Here is a 20,728-nt window from a genome sequence, read left to right on the forward strand (position 1 = left end):
TTATACTCCTCATGGCATTATGTAGGTAGACGAAGATGCCGGCTCGGTAGATCAGCGTGTTCGGTCAGACGGTTAGCTGCCCTCTGTAATAAAAAAACTGAGTTAATCGACCAATAACGAACTCAAACTGAAGTCTCACGACGTCCGCCCCGAGCAGATGCAACGAACAAATGCGAACAAAACGAGATTTAAAAAAAAAAAAAAAAAAAAAAAAAGGCGCGTTAGCGTAACTGTTAAGGTGTTGGGCTGCTACGTGAAAGGTTATGAGTTCAAACCTTGTCTGGTGCTTAATATTTTCATTATTTAAAAACAATACCAAAGTGCCTTACTTCACGAATTATATGCGTTTGAATGCAATTTTTTGAAATTTCTAGTGCTTTGTCTCTTCATTAACCCTTTCGCAGCTGCAGACACGTGCTCGCCGCATTCCGCGCTGTGCACGATTTTGTCATCACTGCACTGCTCGCCTGTACAGACACATGGTGTTCCCACTGCTTTGACAAAAACTATTTGGCTCAAAAATTTGATTTTTACACGTCTTCTTGACTGATACCTTCCCCCCATAAATGACTTAATTTTGTTTCGATGTTCAACGCAGTTATTATGCAGCATTAAATGTAGTAAACCATTGCACGAAATTTTGAAGAGTGCAGGCGAGCAGTACAGTGACAAAATCGCGCACAGCTCGGAATGCAGGGAGCACGTCTTCGTAGCAGCGAAAGGGTTAATGCGGCCGTGGTGGCTTTACTTCATGAACTGCGCGCTCCCTCCTAAAAGTAAGCTTGCGAACTATGCTATACTATGGCGCTGCTTCTATTGGCGCGTGCGTCGTGTGCAACTGGCAACGCAGCAATCTCCCGCGTCTGGGCGGGCATGCGCGAGCCGCCAAGATAAAAGAATTGAACTATAGTCAGCGTATTATTCGCTGACGTCGTCTCGCAGTTTTCTCTGCTCTTACGTTCTTCATATTCGTTCCCGCGCTCGTCCTTACGCCGTAACACTTATCCCTCTTGAGTTTACATAAAACTGCTCTCTGCCCGAACAGGCAAATGAAGGCCCAATGGCGCCGACCGATCGCCGTGTCATCCTCACCCACAGGCGTCGCTGGATGCGGATACGGAGGGGCACGTGCTCAGCACACCGCTCTCCTGCCCGTATGTCAGTTTACGTGACCAAACTCACTACTTCCTCAATCAAGTAGCCCCTCCGTTTGCCTCACAAGGGCTGAGTGCAGCCCGCTTGCCGACAGCGCTTGGTAAACCGGATGGTACCCTATCAAAATGCTAGCCTAGCCCGACAGCGCGTAACTTCGCTGATCTGACGGGAACAGGTGTTACCATTGCGGCAACGCCGTTGGCATCGGTTTATATAACCGAGACATGTCCTTGCATGGCCAGTGTTGTTTACCACGAGTTACCCGTCGCCTCCGACAGAGTCTGGGGATGCCAACCTCGCCTACAGGCAGCGCGCCTGCCGCAACAGAGAGCGCTCTCGGCAGGGCACTATTTTGCTATGCCAGGTCACATGCCCTCGCAGCGCCACATGGATATCCATCCACTCCCGTCTATTTAGGCCACCGCAGCACAGTACGAAATCTCATACGCCTATAGCTAAGTCGGCAGCACCAGCAGTTTCGCCCCCCGCCGCATCAACTGTTCAGTTCCAGCGCTACCAGTTGGCGGTACCTTCAGTTTCTCCTCAGCGCTCGATGCCGGCAGATCCTGCCCGGTTCGTCTCGTCTTCATCAGCGGTACGTCTGTAGTCATACTCCTGTGGTACCGGCCCAGTTTCGTTCCAGGCCTTCACGACGACGCCTACCATTATTCAGGTCTCGTCGTGTAGGCACGTCGCAGTAAACTTACACTACTGGCTATTAAAATTGCTGCACCACGAAGGTGACGTGCTACAGACGCGAAATTTAACCGACAGGAAGAAGATGCTGTGATGTGCAAATGATTAGCTTTTCAGAGCATTCACACAAAGTTGGCGCCGGTGGCGACACCTACAACGTGCTGACATTAGGAAAGTTTCCAACCGATTTCTCATACACAAACAGCAGTTGACCGGCGTTGCCTGGTGAAACGTTGTTGTGATTCCTCGTGTAAGGAGGAGAAATGAGTACCATCACGTTTCCGACTTTAAATAAGGTCGGATTGTAGCCTGTTGCAATTGCGGTTTATCGTATCGCGACATTGCTGCTCGCGTTGGTCGAGATCTAATGACTGTTAGCAGAATATGGAATCGGTGGTTTCAGGAGGGTAATATGGAACGCCGTGCTGGATCATAACGGCCTCGTATCACTAGCAGTCGAGATGACAGGCATCTTATCAGCATGGCTGTAACTGATCGTGCTCCCAAGCCTCGATCCCTGAGTCAACAGATGCGGACGTTTGCAAGACAACAGTCATTTGCACGAACAGTTCGACGAATGCCTGCGATGGTGTACTCAACGACCAACCTGGGTGCACGAATGGCAAAACGTCGTTTTTTCGGATGAATCCAGGTTGTGTTTACAGCATCATGATGGTCGCATCCCTGTTTGGCGACATCGCGATGAACGCACATTGGAAGCGTGTATTCGTCATCGCCATACTGACTTATCACCTGGCGTGATGGTATGGGGTGCCATTGGTTACACGTCTCGGTCACCTCATGTTCGCATTGATGGCACTTTGAACAGTGGACGTTACATTTCAGATGTGTTACGATCCGTGGCTCTATCCCTCATTCGATCTCTGTGAAACCCTACATGTCAGCAGAATAATGTACGACCGCATGTTGCAGGTCCTGTACGGGCCTTTCTGGATACAGATAATGTTCGACTGCTGCCATGGCCAGCACAGTCTCCAGATCTCTCACCAACTGAAAACGTCTGGTCAATGGTGGCCGAGCAACTTGCTCGTCACAATACGCCAGTCACTACTCTTGACGAACTGTGGTATCGTGTTGAAGCTGCATGGGCAGCTGTACCTGTACACGCCATCCAAGCTCTGTTTGACTCAATGCCCAGGCGTATCAAGGCCGTTATTACGTCCAGAGGTGGTTATTCTGGGTACTGATTTCTCAGAATCTATGCACCCAAATTGCCTGAAAATGTAATCACATGCCAGTTCTAGTATAATATATTTGTCCAATGAATACCCTTTTATCATCTGCATTTCATCTTGGTGTAACAATTTTAATGGCCAACAGTGTATTTCCGTTTTGTGTGTAGTTGCGTGTGTACTCATAAAAAGGACATTATTATTGAATTTTGATTTGTTAACAAAGTTTCTCTTTTATAAGTGTCTTCGATCACTCCTCAGGGCGAGGATACAACAGAAAGCCGAGCGGTGCAGCCGTGCGGTCTCAGGCGCCTTGCCAAGGTTAGCGCGGCTGCCCCCGTCGGAGGTTCGAGCCCTCCTTTGGGTATGGGTGTGTGTATTGTCCTTAGCGTACGTTACTTAAGTTAGATTAATGAGTGTGCAAGCCTACGGACTGATGACCCCAGCAGTTTGGTCCCATATAACTTACCACAAATTTCCAAATTTCCTACAGCAAGTCTGTTACATTTACCTGCGCAAAAAAATTGCTGTGGCTGAAATTTCACTTACCCGCCATGTTACGCAGGAGTCAGTCACGGTATGGGGTGTGCAGATCTGCCAATAAAAATAAAGTACACTTATAATTACGATTACAGCAGCAGAATTAACAGCTCTTTGACACTTTGCACAAGGACGCACCTTCTAAAAACAAGCAAAAAAATTGCACCATGCCATGTTTACCACTACAGACCTAGTGACGGCGCTTAATTTCGTATTGTGAAGTCAAGAGCGATATAAGTGTGTAAATATCGGCAGCTGCGGCACTGGTATAGTCGACGGTCTAGCATGCAAGGTATGATTCTTATCTGACTAAGTGCAATTTTTCTGCTCTAGTTCGTTAGTTTGTGTAGTCTGTACGAATCAGGAAATTAACAGAACTACAAGTTCACGATTCTTATTAAGATATTTTCTGCCCTCAAAAGGCACAGCATGTGGTTTCTTTGCCCGTCCAAAGCCCCTCAAGGACGGTCAGCATTCTGCAAGGAAAGGAGTTTATGAGGTGTGTAACGAATCCTGCCACCTCTTCTGAGACAGCTAGGTTGGCGTTCCAAAGGTCATTAAGGTTTCTTGGCACTGAGTTATACCACTTTGGTTCAAATGGCTCGGAGCACTATGGGACTTAACATCTATGGTCATCAGTCCCCTAGAACTTAGAACTACTTAAACCTAACTAACCTAAGGACATCTCACAACACAATACCACTTTCCTCGCTATGTTCGGTTCGTTTCGTTTCTGCCCATACGTTTTCAGTAGGATTTAGGTCTGCTGCAGAAGGACAGCGATGGAGAAGAGAAAGCTCATTCTGTTCTGCAAACCAATCCCGTACCATGGCTGAGATATGTATAGGAGGCTGGTCCTGGTGCAACAGATTACTCACTCTGAATGTTTTTCACCCTGATTGTCACATTGATGGTAGCATAATATTCGTCGTAATTAGGCTATATGGGCTGTATCGAATCGACTATTTATGCTGTGAAGGATTCCAAGTCGACGTAACACACCCAGTCGGAAACTCCCACTGTCGGACGGCCATCGCGTTGTGACTCGCGGATGTATTTGTGGTCGAAACGGTGCACTTTGCTGCCTGTGTACTCCTACTGAACCATCATTCGCAAATTACAACATTGATTCGTTGGAAAATATCACGTTCCACCAGTCACGATTAATACAGGGTTATTACAAATGATTGAAGCGATTTCACAGCTCTACAATAACTTTATTATTTGAGATATTTTCACAATACTTTGCACACACATACAAAAACTCAAAAAGGTTTTTAGGCATTCACAAATGTTCGATATGTGCCCCTTTAGTGATTCGGCAGACATCAAGCCGATAATCAAGTTCCTCTCACACTCGGCGCAACATGTCCCCATCAATGAGTTCGAAAGCATCGTTGATGCGAGCTCGCAGTTCTGGCACGTTTCTTGGTAGAGGAGGTTTAAACACTGAATCTTTCACATCACTATGCGTGAAACTTGCCCGCACGCGTTCAACCGCTTCTTCGCTCACTGCAGGTCAACCCGTTGATTTCCCCTTACAGAGGCATCCAGAAGTTTTAAAATGCGCATCCCATCGCCGAATGGAGTTAGCAGTTGGTGGATCTTTGTTGAACTTCGTCCTGAAGTGTGTTGCACTGCTATGACTGACTGATGTGAGTGCATTTCAAGCACGACATACGCTTTCTCGGCTCCTGTCGCCATTTTGTCTCACTGCGCTCTCGAGCGCTCTGGCGGCATAAACCTGAAGTGCCCGCATCTCGTGGTCGTGCGGTAGCGTTCTCGCTTCCCACGCCCGGGTTCCCGGGTTCGATTCCCGGCGGGGTCAGGCATTTTTCTGTGCCTCGTGACGGTTGGGTGTTGTGTGCTGTCCTTAGGTTAGTTAGGTTTAAGCAGTTCTAAGTTCTAGGGGACTTATGACCACAGCAGTTGAGTCCCATAGTGCTCAGAGCCATTTGAACCATTTTTGAAACCTGAAGTGCGGCTTCAGCCGAACAAAACTTTATGAGTTTTTCTACGTATCTGTAGTGTGTCGTGACCATATGTCAATGAATGGAGCTACAGTGAATTTATGAAATCGCTTCAATCATTTGTAATAGCCCTGTATTGTCGTCGGCAAACGCTAACCCGTAGACTCGATGATCGTCACGGGCTTCTCGATGGCCGCACGATTGCTAAGTAGTCCGATCTCCCGAAGCCGGCGCCGAACCTTAGCCATCGACCCATGAAGCGCAGAAGCTTGTTTCAACTGTATCGCGTTTAAAAAATTATTTGTCTGTGACTTGTTGATAAGTCCATTATCTAAACATTGTTGTTACAAGCCAAAGTCCAGTTCTCGCACGTCTACTGGGTTCTCCAGTATCTCGGTATGTCCCTTACTGTGCAGTGTTAAAGACACTTGATGAGTAATTCTCACATATTACACCAAATAGAGATAGTAAACTAAAGTTTTCGACTTCAGGTAGTTCATTCCCCATCAGAAATGACTGATTTACAGCCAAAATTCAATCGCATAATCGCATCTTCTGTAAGAAGTCAGCTGCGCACTATCGAACGTAGTACGCTTCCCAGACAGCACATTGTTGAACCAGAACAACGTGTCTCTTAGGGTGACAGAAATGAAGGATATTCGTATGGATTCGAACATGAGACACTTCACATATAAATCCTGCGCCGTGTTTATTCAGCACTTTTCGGTTAACACGCGCTATACCGATAAATAATACCAGCACAACCTATGTGCTGAAAAGTATTTGCGCCTTCTTCGAACAGATCAGGATTAGGTGCTACCTGTTGAATAAATTTTCAGTTATTGAAGTTATTTGTCACTTTAGTTTACTGTAATTATTAAGTATTGTATACTGGTCGCAAGTTTACAAAGTAAACAGAAAAACTGGAAAAATGTGACGTGCTGCGTTTCATTCGCGTCAGTGGTGCAACAGACTTTAATTCTCCCTGCGATCACTGCTGGCCAATTTTTGTACTTTCAAGTGTGCGTTACTGGTGGTAAGCAACAATGTGGGTAAATTTACTGATCAAGAGTTGGCTGAAATGTTTCTTGTGTATAAGTTTATTGAAAAAAAGAAAGTGGAGCAGCGGTGCATCAATGCGATGCTAGGCTGTTTTCGTCGTGACGGTAACCACGTGACACTACTTTTGCGGCTGTACGTAGGCGCCTGGGAAGAACCATTACTTCTGCGTAATGGTGGCCCTATATTATATGTTTTTCACTGACATGAAGACATTCTTACAGAAACAAAGTAAATGAGGTAACAAACAATAAACCTTAATTACATTTCTGGCTGTAAAAAGTCGCCAGAGTCCAAGGTTCCTTATAACAAATTACTCAAAATATTCCTGAAGGAAATCCACAATTGTGTCATTAGAGTTCTGGATAGGCCTGTACATGGAGCGGAATATGGTTACAATGGCTCTAAGCACTACGGGAGTTAACATCTGAGGTCATCAGTCCACTAGACTTAGAACTGCTTAAACCTAACTAACCTAAGGACATCACACACATCCATGCCCGAGGCAGGATTCGAACCTACGACCGTAGCAGTAGCGGGAGCGCAATACTAAGCACATTAGTGTGCCTCTCCCGTCGCTGATGCCAAAACAGTGTCGTGAATGAAAACCAGACAGCTGGTGATATGAAAGACTTGCAATTTCTTTACAAGAGATGAAAAATTGCAGTCGTACCCAATCTGGTCCTGTTTCAGTAAGTCTACCAACGTTCAATCACCGACGGTACGCACATTTTTCGTATAGTTAACTGAATAATAATGAAAAACATAAATACCCTAGTATTTCCACAGTAAGCGCATGAGTATTGTAATCCCAGTGTGTGAGACAACGAGCCGGGCGGCGTAGCCGCGCGGTCTTAGGCACCTTGTCACGGTCCGCGCGGCTCCCCCCGTCGGAGCTTCGAGTCCTCCCTCGGGCGTGTGTGTGTGTGTGGTCCTTAGCGTAAATTAGTTTAAGTTAAGTAGTGTGTAAGCTTAGGGACCGATGACCTCAGCAGTTTGGTCCCAAAAGCCCTCACAACACACTTCCAAATTTTGTGAGACAACGGATAAACATGAGGTTGCGTTTAGTTGTTCAGAACCAAACTAAGCGACGTGATACTTAAAAAATCACACGCTATGGTGTAAACGCAAGAAAATCTCACTCTTCTTCAAGACAGATCGAATACCAATTGCCAAAAAGGTAATTCTAAACCCTTTCTTTGACTGAGTAAAGTTACCGTGAGTGGTGGTTTTGTGGATTTTACAAATAGCGATTCCGTGTTAAACATTTTGTTTGACACATTTCTAACACAGCAATCTCTAATTACCACAATCCTTTATTGCTTAAAATTAATGTCGTGTTATTTTATGTTGATGCAGTGCGGTTCAAGGTAGCGACATAGGGTCCTGACATTAATGCTGAGGTATATGAAGCATGCGTGGATTGACCTGATGTCTACAATTTTACAGCTACGATACGCAGCCCAGCGCTACAGCGTCACCGCCTCCCTTACACACTAGTATGGACTGAGCCTAAGCCAGTCTGCCAGCTACTCACAAATTACAGACTATCATTCATATTTATTTGTAAGTACAGAATTTAGTTTGCAGAAATACTAAATGTGCAAAGGACTAAAACAGTCTCCTGTATTCTTACAGAATACTGTAGAAGAAGTATTAAAAAAGTCCTGTAAACGTACGTCCCGAAAATTGAGCTATGGGGCATTACATTTGTCTCGAGAACGGCCAGAGCACGTCCTGTAGACGTACTTAGTCCGCCGAAAACCGTACAGCGGCCGTCCATAAGATTACGAAGCCAATTTTATTCCTGCCGCGTAAGTGACGTCAGCACGGTAACTACGGTGCCAGCTTCAACCACAGTCTGACATAACAGTCGCGACACTCCGTCTTGTTTTTGTTACCTCCAGCGATAGCAGCTCCCCATGCGGCCACTTCTGAATACGATATCGGATAAGTATGAATAGTAACATTTATATTGATTTGCAGTTTTTACAATAAAGAGTGTATGTAGTAACATGAAAATCGACAACAACTAAAAAATTACACCCCATTTGTGATTATTTGGTTTCCTAAAGACTCTGGGAGATACAAAACGGTAGATTACAGGACAGTTTATTTGAAGGGCTTATTTCAGTAGTGGTACAAGTCCACTTTTGTTCATTGTGAGGTACACAGTCCTAAAGATAAATGAGCGCTAAAAAATCTGGAGTTGAGATACCATAAATATTCTGGCATATGGCTTCTTGCTAGAGATGAACCTTTCTTTCTATTTGTTTGGATCATTAATTGCAGAAGCATTATAGGCTGAAAAGTGGATTCAAATGGTTCAAATGGCTCTGAGCACCATGGGACTTAACATCTATGGTCATCAGTCCCCTAGAACTTAGAACTACTTAAACTTAACTAACCTAAGGACATCACACAACACCCAGTCATCACGAGGCAGAGAAAATCCCTGACCCCGCGCTGAAAAGTGGAGGTAATGGAGTTGTAACACTATTGAAGTAAGCCCTTCATTTGTGATTCTCTTGTAAAGTACAGAAATTTACTGAATGTTGTCGTTTTCCTTTAATAACGAAAACTTCCTAGTAAACACCACAAGACCTGACCATTGTGAAAATTTATCTATGGATAAAGAGATATAACGAACAAAACCGAACAAATTCTGCTCCTTACAAAATTAGAATATTATTAACACATATACGTATGCAAACAGCTAAAGATGTTACAGAAATGGTTGTGACCAGTATGTTCGTTGATATTCATCGGATATACTATGTACGATTTGAGACTTGACAGTTTATCGTTTGCTACTCATCGCACTGTCACTCTATTTCATTGATTCTGTAGCAAACGACACTACCGTCCGATTTTTATTTTGGCGTTGGCTTACCAAAGATTTCAGCCTATTTCACTTCTGAAGATGACAGTTTAAACTACCGAAACCGTTAAAGTGAACCAAATAAAGGTTTTCTTGTCAGCTTTTCGTCTTTGTTGGCATTTATCATGTAATATATTTCAGGTTTTAACGCCTTTACTCTGCCAGCATCTTTCCTTTGCGTTTCTTAAAATTCTGCTTTCGTGGGATAAGACGTGTATTGTAAATGATCCTGTCAATAGGTTTGTTCGCTAGACTTTCAGCTAGGGCAGCGAATGTGGAATGTAGGAACCTCCGTCCACACAGGCCTTGGAAGGTACAACGGTGCCGACCGGCCGCCGTGTCATCCTGAGCCCACAGTCGTCACTGGATGCGGCTATGGAGGGGCATTTGGTCAGCACACCGCTCTCCCGGACGAATGTCAGTTTACGAGACCGGAGCCGCTACTTCTCAATCAAGTGGCTCCTCACTTTGCTTCACAAGGGCTGAGTGCACCCCGCTTCCGAACAGCACTCGGCAAACCGCATGGTCACCCATTCAAGTGTTAGCCCAACCGGACAGCGCTTAACTTCGGTGATCCGACGGGAACCGGTGTTACCACTGCGGCAAAGCCGTTGGCAAGGAATGTAATCCTATGTTATTTAACGTATCAAACAAGCCACCACAACTGTAGCTTAAAAGGAAAAATCACACAGATGTGATAACAAATCGTCAAAATCAACAATGCTGTTACCCAACACAGGAGAAACAAATTCGTCACTCGTTGCTAAATCTGAGCCGCAAAGGGGAGGAATCATCCACATATTTCGTTTTGAAGCAAACGTAATTGCAATTACAAAAATATTCGTGTATTATAAAGTTGAGTGAAGTGTAGGAAAGGGCGAATCATTGGACTCCGTAAGATTTATGTAAGTGTCGAGGAAAATATGTATGATAACAACAACAGACAACAACAGATATATATGTTTCTTGTGCATGAAATGTGTTGATATTCTTTTACTTTCAGCGGACTAGGCTCTAAAATATAGAGATATTCGGAAGTATTTCTTCAGAAATAGCTTTTAGCTTACGCCACTGTATCAGTGTGATTCGGTTGGTTTTACATGTATCCCACTGTAGTTCATGTCTCTCGGTAACTCACCAACACATGGAACACAAAAAATAACCACTATTCCGTTTATTAAGTAGAAAATAATTAATGACAAACATTTTTCTTGCGACGCATCTGACTGTCTGGTTTCTCACATCTTGGGGCGCTAGTGTTGCTCCAGCTGTCAAATGGTAACTACTTTCGCACCAGAGAATATCGTGATTGTATTTATTAATCTGTGGCTTCAACTAACAACTGCAAAGAAACTAGTGCATCGACCAGTCATCCGTCGGTGTTAAGTAGTGGACGTACGCCCGCAATATGTCATAGTTGTAGTGTCACCAATCGCAATGGAACGAGTGTTCACATTGTCCAGAATGTTTTGAAGAAGAAAAAAATGCATGTAAAATTTTTACAACGAACTTTGACTCTGAAACAAAAACAACGGTGCAAGGACACCAGCAGAAAATTGACTGAAATGCAAAACACGGTCAGTTCTTATCTGAGAAAAATCATAACCTACTAAAACGACGGAGTGGAGAACTTCACATGAAGAGTCAACGCTTTGACGGCATAAGCGGCATTCAACGCAACATGACACGGGAGTTGAACAATATCCCAAAGGCAGACTTTTCTGACAGTTTCACATTGTCTTATGAACTCAAATGGCGAGAAGGCATAGATAGTGGGGTTGGGAGGGGAGGGAGGGGGGGGGGGGTGGAGTAGGAAGAGGTCTCAGGTCTGGACTGACGTTGTATAACTACTCACTGTAAAATAAATCTCGTAGTTTCCACTCTTTCCCAAAATTCAGCATTTGGCAGCTCAGAATACTGCTTACCTATGTTGACACCGCTAACAAGGAAGAAGGGTAGCTGACAGCTTATATCCAGCAGCACAGGGAAGATGACGTTGCCCGATAGAGCAGCAATTCGGCCGAACATCATGGTCAGGCTGACAGCCGTGGTTCTGTAACAGAGAAACGACCAAGTTCTAACTGACAAAAGATAAAATCAACTGAAGTAGTGATTGGGTAGTAATTCTTGATAGCGGTATGGGGCATATGGGAATTACTTTAACGGTCCTTGAAGCATGCTACCTAAACGAGAGAAACAAAATTAAATTCACGTTAGTTTGTATTTTCGATTATAACAGAAAGAACATTGTACAGTGGCAAGACGTAGCTGTACGCGCACAGGAATTTTTCACGATGCTGTCGACTTAAAGAAACTGACAAAAACGATCAAAATGGTCTTATCTTCGTTCGTTACTCAAAGGAACTTGCTGTGTCGTGGGATACCCCCCACGTGGTGGAGTGTCATTATCAAGTTCCTGTGGTGCAGTGACATAGCGTTTCTGTATTTGAAATATCCTCTGTGAACGCCTTCTGTATAGCTCAATCACAAATAAGCATTCATCAGACAGAAGTTGTATGAACGTGTGAGGTATTTTGTTGGACTCGCTATCTATGCGTCACGACATAGATTTCAACTAGTGCATCTAGAACCAAGTGCTGGGGTTCCAGAATTGGAAATTTAACCTGATCACGGCTTTAATAGACTAAAAACATGATATTATAAACTCAGAGTAGTTGATAACGTGGAATCGAGCAACTTTTTCCACTTAACGAGAAGTCGGAAATACACAATGCACTATTAAAACCGCTAACTAAATGCCATTAATTTGTTAAGATAAAAAGCATCACAAAAAAATAGAAGAGAAAAAACATAGTCAGTATATGATGCTAGAAGAAGCTGTGTTTTTTAATGACGTATATATATTTAAAGTTCTGTTAATGTACAGAGAGTAAGGATGAATTTTTATTCCAAGAAGTCAGTAAGTAGCTGTAAAGTTATTGGTAAATGAGAAAAAAAACTAAATTTTAGACATTATTGTTTCTATTAATATAATTTTTGCCGTAAATGTCCGAAATATATGTTTTCGCGATCACAAAAATGTTTACTTATTCGATATTATTATAATATCATGTTTTTAGTCTATTAAAGCCGTGATCAGGTTAAATTTCAAATTCTGGAACCCCAGCACTTGGTTCTAGATGCACTAGTTGAAATCTATGTCGTGACGCATAGATAGCGAGTCCAACAAAAAAATTTTTGCCATCTCTAAAATTCCTGAATGATTGCTGCAGCCTATAACATTCTAACAGTGTTGACATTCGTGTACTCGTTGCTGATTGGCTGTCGTTTTGTGGCTGCAGCTCCAAAATGTGGATTTCCGGCATTTGGTTATGGTGACAATCTTGTTCGATTTAACATCCTCTATCATGCTCTGATCTTAGTGTTCTGCTCGTTAATCCGAAGATCGGTTTCCTGCAGCTCTCCTTGCTAGTGTATTCTATGCAAGCCTATTCATCTCCACGTAACTATTGGAACATACAACCAATTGTACTAGCTTACTACATACAATGCTTGGTTTCCCTCTATAATTTTAACCCCCCTCCCCTTCGTTAAATCAAGTTATCAAATTATGCCGTATCTTTCTCTTCAGTTCGGTTAATTACCTCATCATTACTTATCCGATATACCTATCTGATATTCAGCACTCCCCTGTAGCACCACCTTTCAAAAGCTTCTATTCTCTTCTTGCCCACCATGTTTCACTTCCTCACCCTCCAAAAACAGTTCCTAACATTTAAATTTGCATTTCTACTGCCAGTCTGCATTTTATGTATTCCCTACTTCAACCACGGTCAGTAATTTTCCTGCCCAAATAAACATCATCACCTAATTTTAGGGTCTCGTTTCCAAATCTCATTCCCTCTGCACCGTTGGATTTAATTCGACTTCGTTCATGGCCTTTGTTGTATTTCTGTTGATGTTCCTCTTATAATCCGTTTTCAAGGCTATCCATGACGTACAACAGCTCTTCCACGTCATCTGCTCTCTCTTCCAGAATTACATTGTCCATGGAAAACGTCAAACTTTTTATTTCTTCTCCCTAAACTCTACTTCCATTCACCAATTTCTCCTTGGTTTCCTTCATGAATGCTCACTGTACACATTAATTAACATCAGATTACGACACAATACTGTCACACTCTCTTCGTAACTACTACTTCTTTTGTATGTACCTCGACACTTAAATGTAGCCTGGATATTGCACATGTTGAAAATACCTCAACACTACCCGTATTTTATCCCTGCCATTTGCAGAATTTAAAAGAGTATGTTATAATTTAGTATTGGAAGAAATCGTTGAGGGTAAAAGTCGTAGAGGTAGACCAAGAGATAAATACACTAAGCAGATTCAGAAGGATGTAGGTTGTAGTAGTTACTCGGAGATGAAGAAGCTTGCACAGGATGGAGTAGCATGGGGAGCTGCATCAAACCAGTCTCTGGACTGAAGACCACAACAACAACATGTTCCAAATTTAAAAGAATATAGTCCAGTCAAGATGAATACTCAAGACAAACGACGACACAAAAAAAATGATAATGGAATGTGAAATTAAATCAAGTGATGTTGAGGAATTAGATTAAGTAATGATACACTTAAAGTAGTAGATGAGTTTTCTATTTGGGCAGCAAAATAACTAATAATGGCCGAAGAAGAGAAGATATAAAATGTAGATTGGCAATGTCAAGAAAAGCGTTTCTGAACAAGAGACGTTTTTTAACACCGAATCAAGATTAAGGTGTTAGGAAGTTTGTTCTGAAAGGATTTGTACGGAGTGCAGCCATGTACGAAAGTAAAAAATGGTTGATAAACACTTGAAACAAGAAGGAAAAATAGGTTTTTGAAATGGGGTGCTACAGGCGAATGTTGAAGATTAGATCGATGGGTCGTGTATTTAATAAGGAGTTGCTGAACAGCATTGGGGAGAAGAGAAATTTGTGGCACAACCTGATTAGAAGAATGGATCGGTTGATAGGACATACTCTGAGACATCAAGAAATCGCCAGTTTAGTACTAGAAGGAAGTATATTGGGAGATAAATATCGTAGAGGGAGACCAAGAGATGAATACAATAAGCAGATTCAGAAGGATGTTAGTTGCAGTAGTTCACAGGAGAAAGGGAGGCTTGCACACGATAGTGTAGTATGGAGGGATGCATCAAACCAGTCTTCATACTAAAGACAACAGCAAAAAAATTCCATTCGAGCTTCCTCTGAATCCAAAAAAGCTATAAACGCAGAGTACCTGTTCTCCAACCTGAGTCGAAGCGTCACTATTCGCTTAATGTTCCTATATTTCTGGAGAACCGAAATTGATAGTCCCCAAGGTCGACTTCTACAAACGCTTACATTGTTTTATAATTAATTCGAATCAGTATTGTACCACCACCACTTACTAAACTGATAGTTTGGTAATATTCATACCTGTTGGTATCTGCCTTCTTTTTAACTGAAACCTTACGTTCTTATTGAAGTCTGAGATCATTTCGGCTGTATATGCTGCATAATAGGTGGTTTGGTTTTGTCACGGCTTGTTCTCCCTAGGACCTCATTAGCTCTGAGGGAATATCTTCTACGAATATCGTCTACTCCAAGTTCCTTGTGTGGACTTAGGTCCTTCACTACTCTGTCAAAGTCTCTTTGCGATATACCATCTCCCACGTCACCTTCATCCGCTTCCTCTTCCATTTCTACACTATTGTCTTCTTTCTTCCGTTGTATAGCCTTCTACATATTCCTCCCTCCTTTTAGCTGTTCCTCCTTTGCTTTGTAACGGACTACCGTTATAGCTCTTAATATTCGCACAGGTGCTTCTCCTTTATCCAACGGTGAATTTTCCTGTACGTGTCGTCTACCTTTCTCATAGTCATTCAGGAATCTACAGCTTTGTATTTTTCCTCGAGCCATTTCTGTTTCGCCATTTTGAAAGTTTCTCAGTCTCACTTTTTAGACATCTGTGTTCTTTTGCACGCTTCATTTGACGTATTTTATATCTTCTCTTTTCATTTAAAGGACAGGGAATATTTTTCGACAGTGGCCTCTTCAATGTAAGCATTTCGGCTATCACCTCTAGCGATTAGAGAAACCATATAACATCTGAGTTAGGGTTTTAAACCCATTCCTTCCGAATGCCTAAACACCTACGCCACGTCCCACGGCGTTAGTCTAAATTCAGTGTACTGCTACTTACTTGAACATAGCAAAGTCGTTTTAACAAATTACGCCACTGTCGTCGGTCTTCTCTACTTCCTGTTACCAACGGCGTACCTTAGAGATGTGGGGAATATGGTGACGACGACGCCCATCATGCAGGTGGAGCAGATGCCGACGAGCGCCAGGTACAGCGACAGCATGGCCAGCGTCAGGTCGGCGTCGGTCGACCACTGGACGCCGATGCCGAAAGCTCCACTCGAGAAGAAGCAAATCACTGCAAGAGATACGCACAGCATCTCAGCTCAGTCTAATCCCACAACACAGAACTGTGGCTAAGGGCTAAAAACCACCGGCTGAGCAAACGTCTGAACGTTCCCGCTGGCCGGTGTCGTACTCACTCATCAGAGTCCGGTAGCCCAGCCAGTTGACGAACTGGCCCGCGCAGCTGTAGCCGAGTGCCGACACCGCGCCCACGACGAGGAGTTGATATACAAGCGGCTGTTGGACACTGTCTGAAAAGTTACAGTACCTACTTTACTAGGTGTGGTGAGTCTGAGGTGGTGTACAAAATGACGTGCCTCCTTCCTCGTAATACCAAAGATATCCTGCAGAACCAGCCTCAGTAGCCGAGGTCGCTAATGCGCCCTACGTGGTTTCGTTATTCTCGCAGATAAGCCGATTCGAATCCTGGTGTTAAATTATTTTCCGCTGCCGGTTTGTGACCGGCGAGCTGAGGAGGGGTGGTGGCGTGAAGCTCCTGGTCGCCAGTCCCTGCCAATATCCTGGGTTAAATTCCAAACCTGCCCCCAGTGTCTCTTGAAGTGAAAGTATCTGACACTGTTGGTGGTGATCTGTCTATTGGATGAGGACGCGAAGCTCTGGGGACCTCTTCGTGCTCTCCGAGAGGATTAGGCTATGTGCCGGCGCCAGGTTTCAAACTCTCCCTGCTCCCATCGTCTCCAGCATGAATATGACTCTACAGATGCACGTCCATTTCAGTCACCTACACACAAAAGATACACAGCTCGCATACTTCGCAACGGCAAGGTGCATGAAAGAGTGAAGGATAGGAAAAACCTTTCCAATCACCCGGTTAAACCTGTCCTTTGAGTTCTCCCAGCTATTAATGCCACACTACTTTACTTTTTACCTGTACAGAAATTCATTCATAGCTCAATTATTCCTCAAGCGCCACTGATGAACCGTAAGTACAAACTGACGTTGGAGATTCACCGCTAAACTTATATTTTTATCTCAACATTGACTGTAGATGGTTAAATGAACCGAACCAGTGTCATACATAAAATTATTCCTTTTGGATTATTTCTAATACGAATGAAATTTTACAGTGCCTTAGCTTTTAATAATCTCCAGCTGAAAGTAGTGACATGGTACGGAGTAAAGGCATGCCATGCAGCATGAGACATTTTTCCCATCCCTTTTTGCTGAAGAAGCTGGTCGTCCAATTTCGTAGCTGTTCTTCAGAATTTACAAATGAATTCGTTGCATGCTGTCATAAATGCTCTACCACGGTACATTCGTGCAAAGAGGGAATGTATCATTGTTACAAACAACAAACAAATGATTCAAAAGGCTCTAAGCATTATGGGACGTAACCTCTGAGGTCATCAGTCCCCTAGAACTTAGAACTACTTCAACCTAACTAACCTAAGAACATCACACACATCCATGCCCGAGGCAGGATTCGAACCTGCGACCGTAGCAGTAGCGCGGTTCCGGACTGAAGCGCCTAGAACCGCTCGGCCACTACGGCCGGCGGCAAACGACTGGTACTTATTATCGCCAAAGGATGTTACGGTTCAGAATCTCTTTCGAATAACAAATTATCACAGATTCTTAAGATGCTGAATGAAAACTGACAAGGTTAGAAAGAAATAGACCCATCAGTATGGAAGTCCCATTGTGGAAATTTATCTATGGATAAAGAGATATAAGGAACAAAACGGAACAAATTGTGCTCCTTACAAAATGTAGAATATTATTAACACATGCAAACAGCTGAAGATGTTACAGAAATGGTTGTGACCAGTATGTTCGTTCATATTCGTCGGGTATACTATGTACGATTTGAGACTTGACAGTTTATCGTTTGCTACTCATCGCACTGTCACTCTATTTTATTGATTGGTTCAAATGGCTCTGAGCACTATGGGACTTAACAGCTATGGTCATCAGTCCCCTAGAACTTAGAACTACTTAGACCTAACTAACTTAAGGACAGCACACAACACCCAGCCATCACGAGGCAGAGAAAATCCCTGACTCCGCCGGGAATCGAACCCGGGAACCCGGGCGTGGGAAGCGAGAACGCTACCGCACGACCACGAGATGCGGGCACATTTTATTGATTCTGTAGCAAACGACACTACCGTCTGATTTTTATTTTGGCGTTGGCTTACCAAAGATTTCAGCCTATTTCACTTCTGAAGATGACAGTTTAAATAACCGAAACCGTTAAAGTGAACCAAATAAAGGTTGTCTTGTCAGCTTTTCGTCTTTGTTGGAATTTATCATGTAATATATTTCAGGTTTTAACGCCTTTACTCTGCCAGAATCTTTCCTTTGCGTTTCTTAAAATTCTGCTTTCGTGGGATAAGACGTGGGTTGTAAATGATCCTGTCCTCCTACAAACTTAAGTGGAACATCACGCAAAAGAAAGTAGTACGATATTGTCAATAACGCCCCCCCCCCTTCTCCTAGTGGCATAGATTACCTTATACATCTTCCACTGTCAAAGCCAGTTTGGGCCGTGATGTTGCAGTAGAATGACTATAAATGCAAAGATGTTGTCTATCGGCGTAAAGCTTATGTTAGCCGGATTCACTGCTTCATTGTAATGACATTTCTTTGTTTCATCGTTCATTGTATTCTTACGCCACTGATCTGATGATGGGGAACTCAAAACGCGTCAGGAGAGGTTAAAAATAAAATCTGGCGACAAAAGTAAGTTTATTATCATTTCTCTTAAGTATCTCATCTTTGTTCAAACATAGTACTATAACTCAGTGTTAGCTGTACTATAACTTGCTGTACTATAACTCAGTGTTAGCAATGAGTAACCAGACAGACTTTTGGTTTGAAATATCATCATTCGAGTACGATATGACATCTGATGTGAGCACACATGATCATGCTCCACAGGAAATAACGGACACGCATGCATACACAACATACAATGATGAGCCATCACATCGCGACCACTGTTTAACAGCGTGGAGGTTCACCTTTGGAAAGCAAGACAACAGCGAATCCGAGTGTCATGGATTACATAACTCCTTGGCAGATGTACCGACATATGTGCCACCGCATGTCAATTCTCCTGAATTGTGTGTGTGTGTGTGTGTGTGTGGGAGGGGGGGGGGGGAGTATAATTTGTGTGTTTGGAGCTGACACATGATGGCAGCAGGTATGTAAAGGGCAATATGGGACAGTACACAAACTGTGTACAGCAGGCAAACTGCTCCTGCCGCTGATGATTTCCCTTCCAGTAAGAGGCTGGAGCTCTATTCAATGTTTGCTGCTGGCAACTGTCATGGAATCATGTAAATAACCCGATACTAGCGACTTACGCGGCGGAAAACTACACCAAAGAATAAACTCACTCAACACGATCTAAAAAATACGCTAACTCTTATTCCAGAAATAAAGAGCACCACTAGAAACAACTAAATAATCAGCTACTGTTCACTTCTTCTCTGAAGTAATTTAGTATACTACGGAGCCAAATAATATGTACAAACTGTGTACAACAGATAGGCTGCACCTGATGGTCTCCGCTCTGGTAAGAGGCGGGAGCTCAGTTTGATGAGTGACGGCAATAAGTCAGCCACCTGCATTTTGACAAATTATGCAGATAAATTAAAGGTGGAAGTATTTTTTCATTTGAATATCCATCATGCCTTGCACCAAATAGGTTCAAATTTCGAAGTATTGCCGACACCAACGGCAGCTTAACCTGTACGTTAGATCAGTAGTCCCAGTAAGCTGATAAATAATACGGACAAAAAAATTGGAAATATTTAATTTTGAGGGTCTATTGTGCCTTGCATCAAGTGGGCTACCTAGATCGAACTTCAGTTGTTACCAAGTGCACCTTAGCCTGTAAGTTAGATCAGCAGATTCAACATATGAAACAGCTGTGCTTTGGTAAATAACACGTGCAATCTGAATGTGGAAGTAATTGATCTGGGATCCCATCTGCTGTTAGCTGAAGATATATTTAATTGGTTGTCGTTTCTGTCTTGCACCAAAAGGGATAAAAATATCTGAGTTTACAGTTTAGTCAGGTTTGTCATAACTTTTAAATTGGGTCATTAAGTGAGACACATGTGTGGTGAAAATTTAGATGTGGATAAATTTAATTTGGGGATCATTTGTGACTTGCACCGAGATGGGTACAAAGATTGAACTTTACTATTTTGTCATGTGCACTATAACCGTCAATACAGAGCAGTAGTGCTAATAATTGAGCCACATATATATTTCGATAAATAATACTGGCAATTTAGGTGGTGACATGTATAATTTGAGGGTCCACTGTTCCTTGCACCAAATGGAGTACATTGGTCGAAGTACTGTTAACGCCAAGTGAAGTGGCATGTATATTTTGATAATACAGAAAATTCAGACGTGGAAATACTTAATTTTAAGTACCATTCTGCTGCACACTGAGTGTGGTACAGACTTAACTAATAACCTCGAAGTAGTAAAGGTAGGAAGATTTTTCTGTTTAGCAAAAAGTGACAAAAAGCAGATTACAGAGTACCTGACGGCTCAACACAAAAGTTTTGTCTCAAGTATAGACAGTGTTGAGGATCAGTGGACAAAGTTCAAAACCATCGTACAATATGCGTTAGATGAGTATGTGCCAAGCAAGATAGTAAGAGATGGAAAAGAGCCACCGTGGTACAACAACCGAGTTAGAAAACTGCTGCGGAAACAAAGGGAACTTCACAGCAAACATAAACATAGCCAAAGCCTTGCAGACAAACAAAAATTACGCGAAGCGAAATGTAGTGTGAGGAGACCTATGCGAGAGACGTTCAATGAATTCGAAAGTA

The 20,728-nt window shown here is 43.0% G+C and overlaps 1 protein-coding gene across 1 annotated transcript in view; it reads right to left on the reverse strand.

Annotated features, from left to right (window-relative positions):
* The window catches only part of LOC126188745 (synaptic vesicle glycoprotein 2C-like), a 240,347-nt gene that overhangs the window by 68,303 nt on the left and 151,316 nt on the right, over positions 1-20,728 (reverse strand). The window contains exons 9-11 of the mRNA XM_049930354.1: positions 16,051-16,159; positions 15,762-15,921; positions 11,420-11,547 (exon numbers count right to left, since the gene is read on the reverse strand). Of these exons, the coding sequence (XP_049786311.1) occupies positions 11,420-11,547; positions 15,762-15,921; positions 16,051-16,159 (397 nt within the window). The remainder of the gene's footprint in view (positions 1-11,419; positions 11,548-15,761; positions 15,922-16,050; positions 16,160-20,728) is intronic.

This window comes from Schistocerca cancellata, chromosome 5 (genome assembly GCF_023864275.1).
Source record: "Schistocerca cancellata isolate TAMUIC-IGC-003103 chromosome 5, iqSchCanc2.1, whole genome shotgun sequence".
Taxonomy (NCBI): Eukaryota; Metazoa; Arthropoda; class Insecta; order Orthoptera; family Acrididae; genus Schistocerca; species Schistocerca cancellata.